The sequence below is a fragment of the Mus pahari genome, chromosome 14 (assembly GCF_900095145.1).
Source record: "Mus pahari chromosome 14, PAHARI_EIJ_v1.1, whole genome shotgun sequence".
In the NCBI taxonomy this organism is placed as follows: domain Eukaryota; kingdom Metazoa; phylum Chordata; class Mammalia; order Rodentia; family Muridae; genus Mus; species Mus pahari.
The window spans coordinates 18,625,792-18,639,956 of record NC_034603.1 but is presented as its reverse complement, the minus strand read 5'-3'; the positions used below and the strand labels follow the sequence as shown (position 1 = coordinate 18,639,956).

General features: G+C 42.3%; 2 protein-coding genes across 7 annotated transcripts in view; one reads left to right on the top strand and one right to left on the bottom strand.

Moving 5' to 3' along the window:
* Rufy1 (RUN and FYVE domain containing 1) overlaps positions 1–945 on the top strand; it is a 42,140-nt gene extending 41,195 nt beyond the window's left edge. For 2 of the 3 annotated variants that reach the window (XM_029546263.1, XM_029546264.1), the window contains exon 18: positions 259–945. In XM_029546263.1, coding sequence (XP_029402123.1) covers positions 259–402 — 144 coding nt within the window. In that variant the 3' untranslated portion in view covers positions 403–945. The remainder of the gene's footprint in view (positions 1–258) is intronic. The other variant, XM_021211740.2, reaches the window with a different exon arrangement.
* Positions 946–3,730: 2,785 nt separating this feature from the next.
* Hnrnph1 (heterogeneous nuclear ribonucleoprotein H1) lies at positions 3,731–12,706 on the bottom strand. Of its 4 annotated transcripts, XM_021213995.2 has the most exons (14): positions 12,588–12,706; positions 11,960–12,096; positions 10,623–10,778; positions 10,282–10,425; positions 8,646–8,784; positions 7,538–7,716; positions 7,378–7,449; positions 7,188–7,321; positions 6,936–7,071; positions 6,495–6,554; positions 6,313–6,402; positions 5,493–5,585; positions 5,060–5,109; positions 3,733–4,481 (listed from the first exon to the last, which is right to left on the bottom strand). In XM_021213995.2, the coding sequence occupies exons 2-13, from the start codon at positions 12,054–12,056 to the stop codon at positions 5,060–5,062; spliced, it is 1,350 nt and encodes a 449-aa protein (XP_021069654.1). In that variant the 5' UTR covers positions 12,057–12,096; positions 12,588–12,706; the 3' UTR covers positions 3,733–4,481. The 4 variants fall into 4 exon arrangements, with proteins under 4 accessions (XP_021069656.1, XP_021069650.1, XP_021069653.1 ...); XM_021213997.2 differs by lacking the exon at positions 6,313–6,402 and having other exon boundaries at positions 3,731–4,481; positions 6,465–6,554; XM_021213991.2 differs by lacking the exon at positions 5,060–5,109 and having other exon boundaries at positions 3,731–4,481.
* Positions 12,707–14,165: the final 1,459 nt, after the last annotated feature.

Here is a 14,165-nt window from a genome sequence, read left to right as displayed (position 1 = left end):
TGCCCGTTGGTCTGCTGGAGGCCCTTGCCTGCATTCTCTGGCATGGGTGGGACAGCAAGCTTCTGTGTAGAAGCAGCCCTCTTATGCAGCAGGACCAATTGTTTGACTAGATTAGGCTAACCACCTAATCAGAAGAGGCTGTCTAAAAGCACATGAGTCTATGACATAGCCATTTATAGAAGCCACGATTTCCAAAGCATGGTAGGTGTGGGGTCCCACCTCCCCAGTAGTCTTAACGCCTGTTGTCCTGTCTTCTAGCACCACTGCCGAAACTGTGGCCACATTTTCTGCAACACCTGCTCTAGCAATGAGCTGGCCCTGCCCTCCTACCCTAAGCCAGTGCGTGTGTGTGACAGCTGTCATACCCTGCTACTACAGCGCTGCTCCTCCACCGCCTCCTGAGGCCATCAGCCCCGCCTACCAGGACCTTAAGGCCTGTTGACCTCCATCCCCAGAGTGGAGGAAAGCCTCAGGTACAGTGCCAAACTCAGGCTCTCCAGAGATCTGTGGGGACCCAAGAGAATCACAGGAAAGAATGAACCCTTCACCAGGCTGTCAGCCTCGGAAGAGAACGCCAAGTGGCAGCTGAGCACTTTTCCATGGTTTCTATGGAGCCAGCTCCTCTAGACAGACACTTATGTCTCCTCGGTTAAACCCTGGCTTTGGTACAGGTGCAACTTCATGATTTTGCTACTGTCACTTTCACTTTTCAAAGGATTAACCTGTTGTGCAGCAGTTGCACTAGTACGGAATCCTTTGTCCTTCCTACCCACGTCCCACAGAAACCTTTGCTGCTGTGCTTTGAGCCTTGTGGGTCTGTCAGTGTGCCTTGTCTGCTTCGGCATCCAGCATTTGCCATCATGCCCCTGCCAACACCTACTGTCAGTCCTGCAATAAAATCCTTTATTTTTCACTCTTGTATAGACAAAGTGCTGGCCTCCAGCTTGCTTGTGGAGGGCTCAGCAGGGCCTGGGGAGGAGGGCCTGCTGGGTTTGAGCTCTTCAGCTCAGTGTTGCTTGGACTCAGGCTGCTCTACCCAGGTGAACCAAAGCCTGTCACCAAAGTCCAAGTGAGTTACTTACACAGATGCCTGACTCAAAGTGGGGTTACGTCCACATTGAGTCAAGTAGAAATGAGCCAATAATGACCACAGTACAGCCTCTCTTAGCCTGCCTTAAAAGTACTCAAAACACTTGAGCTTGCAAAAAAGCAGACCATGGGCCAGGCAGTGGTGGCACCCGCCTTTAATCCCAGCACTTGGGATGCAGAGGCAGGTGGATTTGTGAGTTTGAGGCCAGCCTGGTCTACAAAGTGAATTCCAGGACAGCCAGGGCTACACAGAGAAACCCTGTCTTGAAAAACCAAAACAAAACAAAACAGAAAGCAAACCACTAACATCTTTTTGTTGAGACAAAGTCTCAGCTTGGTCTGGTTTCAAATTTCAAATTTCGCCAAGAATTGGCTTGAGCTTATCCTCTTGCCTCTGCCTCCCAAGTACTGGATTTACAAACACATGCCACCATGTCAAACATACAAAGCCTATTTTATAGCTGTTAGGTTATCTCAATAATTTACTGAAAACTGAAATATAGATACTTCTACATCGTGGCAAAGTTGAGCTATCCATCGGGACCATGTGGCTACATGAGACTTGCAGTGCTAGCACAGACATCTGTGGCCATGTAGACTGTCCATCTTCCTTATGGTCCCCAGACCTATTTGGGCAGACATGGGAAAAAGGTGCCAGGATGCATGTCAGATGCGGTTACTAGATGTTCTACCCACCATGTGACATCCAGGGATCAAACTCAGGTCATTAGGTTTTGCAGTAAACCACCTTTACTCAATGCTGGCCTGACTCTGACGGTTAGAATAAATATTGTAACATCTAGCCCCACATGGCAGTCAGACCACTGCCTTCCAGACCTTGTACTTTGCTGCCCTTCTATCCCTACCTAATCCCTTGTTCACAAATGACACCTTCACTGTCTACCAATTCCCTGACCTGTTAATTGTGCAGACTCGGCCCAACCAATCCAAGCCTGTATCTCCTGCCTCCCATTTCGGTCAGTACTGGTACTGGTGCTTTTACTTTCAGAAAGATTTTCCATGTTTTACAGATGAAAAACAAGAGGATATAATTAGGCTCCTGCCTCTTCCCCAACCCCCTTTTACCCCAAGTCCTATAGCAAAGATTTTAAAGCACACCAGGCTTTAAAATCCAGTCTGAATAGTTTTCTACTTGAGCCCATTTTCTAACCTCAAACAAGACCCAATTTCCCCACAAAGTTCACATACTGTAAATTACTTCCAGCTTGCTGGGAACATTAGTCATTAACTTGTGTGTCACATCTTTTCATCTGTGCACAAAAAAAGGAAACAGGGTAACACCACCCATTTCCATGCTACAGATCCTTCAGTAAAAACACATCAAGTCCCACCAACACCTAGCACATACATGCCATTCGTTCCACTTCTCTTATGCTTTCCTCAGCTTCAAGTCCACACCAAGTAACATACTTTTTCACAATGGATTCAACTCCCAAGTCACCAATATTTAGCTGCCTGGTCAAGGAAGATTTTTATACCAAATTCAACTCTTCAAAGAGCTTCAGTGTCTGATTTAGCTCATACCTTCCAGCCTGAGCAAAGGCACAGGCGCTCCACAGAAATGCCGCTCAAGCTGAAATGCATAATGTAGCCAAACAGACAAGCTTATTACATTTATGTGCAGAGACCACAGCATTTCTTTAGTCAGAGATCTGCCTGCTTCTACTCTGCCTTACCAGTGCTTGGATTAAAGGTATGTGGCACTAAGCCCAGCACTGAATTTAAGATTTTCATTGCGAAATGTGGGTATACCATCTGGCAAATGGAGGTCAGAGGACATCTTCAGGAATTGGTTCTGCTTCTACAAGCTAGAGCTACAGACTGTCTCCAAATTTTGGGGGGAGACGGGAATGGTGAACAACAGGGTTTCCCTAGCTATCCTCAAACTCAGAGATTATATGAGTACTCTATCTGCACGTACACCCTAATTCCAGAAGGTATTGGATTCCATTACAGATGGTTGTGAGCCACCATGTGGTTGCTGGGAATTGAACTCAGGACCTCTGCAAGAGCAGCCAGTGCCCTTAACTGCTGAGCCATCTACCCCCTATCCTTGATCTCAGAAGAGGCTGGCCTGGAAATATGCCTGCTCCTGCACCAACTCAGGTGGTTGAAGAGTAATGGCACATTTCCAAGTGGATGTGGCTTTCAGCACAAACCTTGCAAATTCCAAAAGCATGAGGGCTAAGGATGTAGAACCTATGGCTAGGTGTTAAGGTCCTGGGAACAAGGGAAACAATAGATGGCAGCATATACAACACAAATTTAACTGCACTCAGGAAGCTGGTTTGAGACATAGGGTATATATGGGAACCATCAAGAAAAACCTCAGCCTGTTAAGAAAACTATAAATGCCTTGCACCTTTGCTCTGGCACTTGTTTCACCAATGCTGAGCCAGTGTTGAAGTGTTGGCACTTGTGAGCCTCATGCACATGTAGAGTATGTTATGCTCAGATGAGGAGCCAGGCCAAAACAACCCTTCTGCAAGGGCCCCACAGCCATGTTTACCCGCAGTTGCTTATACTGGAAGTCTGAAGACATCTGAACAGCAGCCTCAGCTAGCCAGCCTGTTTGTCATAGCAAATCAAGTTCACAGGACACTGAAGCACAGACAGAGTGTGTAGCTTTTAAAAGGAAGATTTATTTGACAAGGTTCACTTAGCGCAATACACCTAAAAAGAAACCACAATACAATGAAAGACTTAAATCAAGGCCTCAGAATTTCATACAAACACCAAGACCAAAAATCCTAAAAAATAATGGTATTACCTCTCAAAACTTCTCCATTAACTTAAAAAAAAGAGCTTTAAACTCACGTGCCTTACAGTTTATCAAATGAATTTAGAATTAACAAACATGCCAAATGTTTCACTTTTAATTGTAGACGCAGCTCCTATAGTTTTACAAAAAAGCATGTTTTTTCAACATGCATCAACAGTGTTCAATGTATGTATAAGAGCAACATTTAACATAATTCAACTGCTTTAACCTAAATACACTTACTGCTTACGTACATCCTACAGTAACTAGAGAAAAGCTAGGAATTAAGTTTAACAGTTACAGTTCACTCAACTTTGCTCTATCATCCTAGGTGACTGCTATGTTCAACATTGAACCTTCTTTGAGCGATGCCAATGTTCACTTAAGAGAGCAGGCATAAAACCACGAGGCTGGATGGATTGCAAAAACTGTTAAACTGAGGGGTTTTAAAAAAAATTTCTTTTTGACCAAGAGTCAGTGATCAAAATCAATTACATTCCCCATCCACCACTCATACTAGACATGCTAGACATCCCTCCCATTCCATTCACGCCCATAGATGCTCGGCTTCCATTACTGTAGTAGCTGCTGTTCACTGCTCCTTGGCTACCTGTAAAGAGATCCATTTGACAAGTTAGGAATGATGCTACATAATCAGTAAAATAAAATAGCATTCCAAGAAAAAATTTAAAAAGTATACGAGTGCAAATGGCTGCTGTCCAAGTGGCGAGATGCTGTCTGGGAAAGGGAATCCCAACTCCAAACAAATCTCAATTAAACCCTTTTCTCTGCAGTACCAACTTGCCAGATTCTTGTGCTACCATTAAGTGGATTCTTCAGGATCAATGTGGAAATTTAAGTTTAAAGGAAAACTAGTGTTTTTCAAAAATTGCAAAATTACTTTGTTTCTAAAGGTACACAAAGCATTTTAAAAAATTGTACCATAAACATGTACTATGTGTCCATTGAATGATGTGTATGAATAGGGAGCACAGGGGAAGTCTTTTGCTTTGTCTATTCATGGTAAGCAAAAGGACAAAAAAGTTGGACTATAGGCAACTCACTGTGCCCAAAATGGCAGCCTCCAGGGAGTTAAGTCAGTCACTGACTGCTACAGAAAGTGTTATCACAACATTATCAGTATTTGCTATTGGGAATTTAAATTATACTTTTTGAGAAAATATTTACCTATGCAATGTTTGATTGAAAATCACTGGAGTTTTCCTGTAAAACTTGGTCTGCAAAAGGATTTTGTAGGGTAAGACTATAATACCAAAATCACCATTCTTTAGACCAATTGAAAGAAAAAAAACAAAACCAACTAGTAAAATACTATCCCTGAACCCAACCACCATTCTAAATATTTAAGAATCACCCTGTCAAAAAATTAATTTAATGCTACAACAGAAAAGCAAATTAATGTTTTAGTAAACATGTTTTCTGTTCCAAAATTGCAATGATTAGAACATATCCTCCTCCTCCCCAATGACTATTTCTGCAAATTAAGCTATTAAGAATTATAATAAAAAACATTTAAAATATCCCACTCTTTTTTAAAGGAACCTTTATATCACCCCCAACTAAAGAAACCTACTCCAAGTATATGAGAAAAATCACTCACCATATCCGCTCATGCTGCTCTGGCCACCGTAGCCACCTCCATAACCACCACTCAGCTGCTGACTGGCTGGGCCACCGTAACTGGACTGGTTTGCTGTTAAGTTAAGAGAACATTAGAGCTTTGTTCCTTATCCAATGTGGTACCTGGTGGTACCGGGCTTGTAATTCTATGTCTACAATTTTCCAGTCTTGTTCTTTCATTACTGTCTCCTTCTGCCTACTATCTACGACAAGACTCCAATTGTCTATAACCAGATTAACCTTTATATTAATCATATGAGCTAGTCAAATGTTTTATAAACCAAAGGGTTAAGGACTAAATACACATGATTCCCTAAATAGAGGTATTTTGTGACCATCTTATGAAACTTTAAGTTTAATGAGGTTCCTCCTTAGCTCAATATATATTTAGATATGTCATTATACAGGCTATCAGTTAATACCTTATTAATTATGCCCAACTAATTAAATTTTAATTCTATATTTTTACTAAGTATTTTAGACTTAAAACTTTAAGGTAATTTTCAATAGAACCCTCCCCCAAACAGAAGTACTTATATCTACTTTGAGTAATCTACCTAAGCAGCTTTATGTTACTTCCCAAGATTTTAGTAACTAATACATCAATTACAAAATTTGTTCAAATTAAGAATCTATCTCTGCCTAAATTTGTTTCCTAACTTAAGATTATTATTGTAACTTATGTTATTATTCTAACAAACTCTTATGCTAAACTAGTTAAATATATATTAAAACTTAACTTATTATCTACTTATACAGATATAAATGTTTTGGTTTTTAAAAAAACTAACGATATTTACACAAGCCCATGCCTCCCATCATTTGGCTACCATAAGCACCACCGCTTGCTCCTGCTGTAGAATTCAAGAAGAGTTCTACATATCTGTGTTCTGAAATGAGAGAAAAGGCATACAAGGTTAGCTTAAAAAAAAGACACTAAAGTGATATTTACACAAACCCATGCCTCCTAGCATTTGGCTACCGTAAGCACCACCGCTTGCTCCTGCTGTAGAATTCAAGAAGAGTTCTACATATCTGTGTTCTGAAATGAGAAAAAAAAAGTTTGAAACTGTTAGTTGGTAAAATAAAACAAGTTAAGCAATTTAAAAGTAATTTGTGAATCACAAATGTTTTGGCAAAAAGAAAAAGAAAATTCCCATGTTAATTAAGAATTAGCTTTTAAAACACTTATCTTTGAACTATCATATCAACTAAGGGCAAACTTCAGATTATATCTTTATCACAAATCCCAATAGGTTTAAAAAAAAAAAACAAAAAAACAAAAACACATAAGCTTCCTTCAGTACAACCAAGCTACCCCACTAAGAGATCTAATCTTTCCTATATATCCCCTTACTAATCTACTCTATACTCTAAATGCTTGTCACTCAACTGCCTGAGGTTACAAATAAAGCACACTTACGCATATTTGCTTTATCTTTTGACATAGCTGCAACAGCATCTTCATGGGTTGCAAACTCAACATCTGCTTCACCAGTTACTCTGCCATCAGGTCCAATCTCAATATGTACTCTCACAGGGTTGAGTGGTGAAAAAAACTAAAATACAAGTTATTTGAAATTAGTTAGCTTTTAACAATCAAAATATATAATGATCACCCCATATTTTTACTGCTGTACTGAATTATCCCAAGTGTATTTAGTTGAATGCTTACATTATAAATGTCATTCTCAGTAGCTCTGTATGGTAATCCCCGCATGTGTACACAGTGTCCCGTTGTACTCTGGAAAGTAGAGCCACCATCCCCATATCTGTGGTCAGACATTCCTGAAAAACAATAATTGAGGTCTAGATGGACAAGTGTGTAAGTATCCTTCAATTGAGAAATTCAATTCTTACCTTACCTCTTCCAAATCTATCCGAACCAAATCCATAGCCATCATTATAGCCATTATAATCATCATAGCCTCCATAGCCTGAAAGAAAAAAAGTATGATTAGTCAAAAACAAAAAAACAAAAAACACACACACACACACATACAAGCTGGTTCAGTATATACACACCTCCACCATAAGCACCACGCCTCATCCTCTCAAAACCAGCTCCTCTGCCAATGCTGTTATACCCTCTGCCAGCCCCAGGTCTGTCATAGGGACCTGGCCGCTGCATGGCCATAAGTTTTCGTGGTGGATCATAATGAGTTCTAACTTCAGCTCGACTGCTCTTAAATATTTCAATATACCTAAAGCATTGTCCAAAAAGGAAGGGGAATGGGGAGGGGAGAGAAAACATTAGTTCATGTCATACAATTACTTTGTTATACAAGAAAAACAATTTAGTCATAGCCATGAAACTGACTAATATTTAAAGCCAGATTTCTTACATTTGTATAGGCAATGACCAGAAATTCACTCAAAAGACTATTGTAACTTTATAGAAAAAAAGAAAAACTCCTCTGAGGCAGAGCCCAGCCTTAGAGGCAGAGAGGAGTACTAAGTAAATGGTTTAGGAGGGAATAATTCCACTCAACTTTCATATTTCAACTCCTTTGGCAGTATGTGTAGCAAGTGGGCTAAAAAGCCAGCCTCCACCAACAATCTAGCCCACACTACACACTTCTTTTCGCCAGTACCCAGCCTATGCTTTTAGTAGAATCAGCATAGGTAAAAAAGCGCATGCTTCAATGAAAAATAGTCACAAGCAAAGAGAATAAAACCCTTTGTGACAATTTCTTGAAAGCTATNCTTATTAATACATATGCAGAATATTTATACAGCAAGAAAAAGTTTGTTGCATTTCAACTTTAAAAACAAGATCAGAAAGTATCACATTTTCTTATGGTAATATTAATTTCCTATGTGGGTGTTATTACAGCTAAAGACAGGTTTGTAGTAATTTTTAAAGCCATAGTCTCTCAACTCTATTGATTGGGGTTAATAAACTAAGAGTCCTACAAAATTGTAAAGATAGCCCAATAAACTAGGGATAATTTTAAAGCCTAAAATTTAATTTGAATGAAATACATTAACTGGGAAAATTTAGAAGTTATAGCAGATTATCAATTAACTAGGAATAGGGAATGGGTAATTTCCTCTTTCTAAGCAGAGAGAATATGGATTTAATTGTTTACCATAAGAAAAGTGACATATCCAACCAACCATCCATCCCCACCTGTGCCCTATTCTTTCCTTGTGTTTCTTTAGAGCCTTTTCAGCTATTTCCTGTGAAGCAAACTGCACGAAGGCCTCCCCCGTACTCCTCCCCTGGAAGTCCACCGGCAATGTTATCCCATTTGGCACGATTTCCAACCCTTCAACCCAAGGACAAATAACCCCAGTAGGGGGGCAATATTAACATCACAAGCCCAGAAATGATTCTTCTTATAGCTTTAAATAAACCAGAATTTTAACTTTAGGTGAATGGTATGCTTTCAACAAGTACTCTTAAAATATGCATTGCAATAATAAGAAGTTCCACTATATAAAGTATAACTCAATTCTTAACACACCCAAGGCAAAGTATATACAGTAAAGAAAAAAAAAAGTTATACTCCAGAGGGTGCATTAAGAATTCAACAATTAAAAACACTTTAATCTATGCAACTTAATAGAATTATACAAGAACTTTAAATTTTTAAGCATTAAAATAACAGTTTAAGTAAAATAAGAAACCTTTTAACCTCATATATTTCAATTCTTTTAAGTTATTGGAACTTCAATTTTAAAATTACACATTTAAACAGTTTATGTAAAAATTGAAAACATTTTAAAAATCATAATTGACAAACATACAAACTAAACTTTCAACAATAACTATCTACAAAGCAATCATGCACTCTTATGTTCTAACAGTAGTATGATTCACTTCTGGAAATTCCGTCTATGAAAAATCCTTCCCGTGGATACATTCCCAAGCTTACAAAAAGGCCTTAAAGCACTTTCCTAGAAGATATGAAATTATGTTCATATTTAACGTTGACAGATAGCATTCAATTCTCACCAATTTAGATAAAACAACAGACTTGATTTCAAACTATAAAATATTACAAATTGATACATATATAAGTTCTATAGTCAAAGTTCTAATACATACTATGCTAAAAACTATTAAGATTTCTGAATAATTCTGTTTATGTCATCAAGAGTATTAATAGTATTTAAAATATACAAGATTTAACATTCTGCTAAGCATGCAATCCTATCAGCTCTTCAACATAAAAACATTCAAATACTTTAGGCCCAGAACAACTTCAAAAACTTCTATACTGCTTTCATATTGAGACTACAAGCATTCAACCTACACTTGCTACAATTTACTTTTTTGACTTCTAATAGGCTACCTAAGCCAAGTTCCTTTCATAACAATTTTTCATACAGAGAATTACACTAGCTAAAATATTTCTGGTCCCATGACGGAAAATATATCTTACAACACCATAAACTCTAACAATCTAAACTCACACTAATCTAATGTTAAAAGAGCTTACCTTTAACTTGAAGTACTTTGCTAAACAGCAATATGAGGAAGAAGTTAAGATGGCTGAGTAGAATCCTCAAAGGTCTACTCTGAACTACAATACTAAATATAGGCAAAGTTAACACTTTGGAAATACTTCTAATTTCCACCTTTAAGATGGGCTTAAGTTATTTGAAGGTCTCCAGGAAGAAAATGTGAATTCAAAAACATATACTCAACAGCCTACTTTAAGTTACCTAGACTACTCAACTTTTTAAAAGTCTGCTAGTACTAATTCATGTCGCCAGAAGCTGCCATACCTCACTGCTCAGCAACAAACAGGACTACATACCTGAGAAGAACTGAACAATTTCTTCCTTGCTACATCCAAAAGGGAGTCCTCTAAGTCGTACAAAGCCATCATTGGCTGTGTCAGGACTATTTGGACCAGTATGCTTCAACACCCAATCCATTTCAACGTTGTTTGACTTGAATACTGAAAGAGGTGCTTAGAATTAGTCAATTAAGCTGGAGAACAAAGTTCAGATTTCCTGGGCTTTTAGATAACTAGGAAGAGCTGCCATAAACTCCCTTAGATGACCATTTCCATGCGGTCAAATACCTAAAATTCAGAAGGGGTAAGACCTCTATGTGTTTAAATGTTTACTGTTACTAGGGCAATGTAAATCAAACCTTCAACATATCTGTGTCCCATAGTTTCTCTGTCTTTTTTCAAGGCCAATTTGACTTCATCTTCTGATTCAAGTTCAACAAAAGCCTCGCCACTCGGTCTGCCTTCTCTGGTGTAGATGAACCGAATACCTTGAGCCCCATTTTGAATTTTGCAGTCTGAAAAGAAAACAGAGCTTAATACAAGATTTGAAACCACTTCTGGGTGATACAGATAAAATGCATATTCCTGTCATCACAAAACACCATACCTAAAAGACTAAACTGACCAAGCATGACACCATCAAATTACCTCATATACCTCATTTCTAGTCCAACAACTTAACTCAATACTCAAAAATAGTTCAATGAAGCTGCCACCTTGCCTCTAAGTATCCACTAACCATCTCTTTGTACACTGTCTCAGAATAATCTCATCTGGATCTGGTGACTTCACAGCATTTTCTTGTTTGGGTACCTATCAGCTTTCCTCTATCAGAAGTCACATAACAGTTTGTCATTCAAATCCAAACTCCAGCTCAATACTCACCCAAAAGAGGATCAATGTTAACAACTAAAGGTTCCAAATTGCAGTTCAACTCAAATCCCGACAGCAACTGCCCCCTGCAATTGCTTCTAGTATACTTGGGTCTCGTTTTACAGGTGGTTTTCTGTTACTACAGCTAAGTTCAGATTGTAAGGTCAACACTACAAGTTCCTTTTTACAAAACCTTACAATTTTCTAGAAATACATCTTTCTTCTCTTACAACAGTGGGAACAAGATTCTGATAAGAATTATTCAGAAAACCTACATACTATAAAAATAAGTGAGACTCTAAGTGATAAAACTTCCTTGGCTTCAGGGTTCTCAGTTGTAAGGGAGCCAGATTATGAATTAACTAGATCTCGAGCATGAATTCAAGGACCAAATCCTAATCAGGAAAAATAAACTTTCCAAAGCAGAATGCCCCTCCTTTTCAAGTGAATATATGGAAACAGGTGCAGTGCCGCTTCCAGGGGGAATTACTTATCACTTGTCCAGCTACTGCTCGTCAATTCCCAAAGAGTGAGAAAAAAATCTTTCCCTACTTAAAATGTTTCCTAGGGACTACTCCAGATTGATGCATAGAGACAGAAAAAGTTTTGGAAGAAAAAAAAATTCAGCAGGGCCACCAGCATCCCCAAGGGGAGTGGGGCGGATTTCGCAATTACCATTGCGTAACAGCGGCCAACAGAGCGTGAGCCGCCTGGGGACCCGCTGGTGGCCGCGACTCGCTAGGGGGCGCCCGGGAGGCCCGCCCCGCCCCAGCCCGGCCGGGCCAGGCCGCGGGCCCCACTGACAACTCCCGCCTCAACTCACCAGAAAAAAAGCGCTGCACTTCATCCGCGGAGCAGGACCAGGGCAAGCCCCGGACCTTCACCACGAAGCCCTCTCCGCCTTCTGCTCCCAGCATCATCGTCCCTTCGCTGGTCCTGGCGCCGGCACAGATCGCGGGGCTGCGGGGTGCGGGTTGGGGGGGTCAGGACCGCGTCTGAGAAGAGGCATTTAAATGGCCCTCCCACTTCACAGCGCCCAGCGGGCTCCGGGCGCCGCGATGCGAGCCCCGCCCGTCGGGACGCCTCGGCCCCGGGAGACTCAAGCCTGTAACCCGGCCTCGGCTAAGCGTCCCGATACCCACAGCCGCCCTGTGCGCCCAGGGCCGGGGCGCCAAGCTAACAAGACCCTGGCCCACAGCCACGGCGGAGACTAGGAAATGGCGGCCGCCGCTTCCGCTCCGCCTCCTCAGACATCTCACACAATAGAAGCGGCGCGGCCTGCAGGCCTAGGCGGCGCTGCCACACCGGCGGGACACCCGCGGCTCCCAGGGGCAGCCTGCGCCCCCCACGGCGCCTCAGGTCCTAACCTAAGCTCGGCGACAAGCGATCGTCACCCGAAGAGGTGTCCGCGGAGAGCTCAGACAGCGGACGAGAACGGAAAAACCACTCACCTCCACACAAAGCCTCGGCGTGGCTGAGGAGAAATGATATGCGGGCGCCTGCGCAGGCTAAATAAAGCCCTTCCAGCAAGCTCTGCGCACGCGCACCCTGTTGCCGGCCCCGCCCCACTTGCGTCACAGAGAGATTGGACGCATGCGTATCAAGAAACCCCGCGCTCTCTCCCGCCGTCCCATTATTACACGCATGCGTTTGGGCTCAGCCCACTTCATAAACCGACCCAGGTGGGGTTTTTTTTTTTTCTTTTTCTGCGCCTGCGCCTTTTTGCAATTATTGCGCTTGGCGTCTCAGCGGCTTCTCGTTTTACTTAATGCGCATGCGTCTACCTTCAAACCGTTCTCCAGCCCTACCCGCCGGAGTGGGGGAGGGGAATGGCGCTAATCAGCTCCCCGAAGGGACTGGGTAGTAAGCCAGAGTTCCTTCAGGTTTGCAGGGGCGGTTGTTCTACCCTTAATCCGCAGCTTTTCATCCGCGCTCCTGTCGGTTTTGAAAGACACCACGAGGAAAAGGAAGCCATGTCCCTTCTCCCCAAAACGCGTAGGAACTGGAGGGCCGGGTTGTGCCAATCCTCCTCTGGGTACAGCCCCGCCCCTGCGCCCAGAGCCCCGATCTCCGTGGGGCGCCTGGGACCAGTCCCCTTACCTACCCGTTTTAGGGGATCAGTCCCGACCCACATGGGCTGCCAGTGCCCGAGCTAGTCCTGTACCCCACTTTGCCTAACGGACTCGCACTCTGCGAACCCCTCGGCTCCCCGAGGCCGCGGGCCCTTGCACGAGAGGCGCTCGGTGTGCTGCGCCTCGCGAGGGAAGGCTGAGACTGCCAGGGGCGCGAAGGACGCAGCCCCAGAGCCCCGCGACCGACCGACCGATAGGCCTCTCCCAAGGTGGAGACACGCCCGGGTCATCCCGCGTGCCCTTAGAGGTAAATGGGTGAAGTGAAGAGAATTCCAGCAACATAGCAGAATACGGATGATGATTTGACTGACCTACCCTAGCCAGATCTGGTAGAAATTAACTATAAGAATTATTGTTTGGGCGGTGCCACGGTAGGTACCACAATTGGTAAGCTTCTAAAAGCCATCACAAGAGGTTGCAGGCAAAAATACGCTTTTCTTTCAAGTACAATATTAAGGAGACTAAATCCAGTTTGGACAGTTTGGTTTTTAAAGGGGGGCGGGGTGTCATCAAAGGAAAGGTGCAGAGACAGCATGCAGAACTCAGACCTTTTAAGGCTGCGCAAGGGTGTTAAGTAGACAGAAGGGCATCACAAGCAAGAGAGCAACAGGAGCTGTGTAACGTGAACCTTCAGGTGTAAGGGAAGCTCGGATGAAACAGGCTGGGAGAATAACGGCACATGACCTCACCTGCAAAGGATCTATGTAGAGGAGACGGAAAACACTAGCTTAGATCATCGAAAAGTGAGACTCCCAAGTCTCCGGGCCAGAAGGGGGGTGAAAGGCAAGAACACAAACCCAGCCCAGGAGAAGTGCAACTTCAAGACCTGCCTGGGCAACAGAGGGCCTTCAAGGCAGCCTGGGAAACTTAGTGAAAGCCTGTCTCAAAAAGAAGACA

Bases quoted from the DNA above. Each gene is read 5' to 3' on its own strand.
- Hnrnph1 (XM_021213991.2), bottom strand. From the start codon at position 12,056: ATGATGCTGGGAGCAGAAGGCGGAGAGGGCTTCGTGGTGAAGGTCCGG. The intron at 7,717-8,645 runs GTGGGGATGGAT...ACAATGCTTTAG, and splicing joins AAGGAAAGAATAGGGCACAG to GTATATTGAAATATTTAAGA. The intron at 4,482-5,492 runs GTGAGTGATTTT...ATCTCTTTACAG, and splicing joins GAGCAGCATGAGCGGATATG to GTAGCCAAGGAGCAGTGAAC.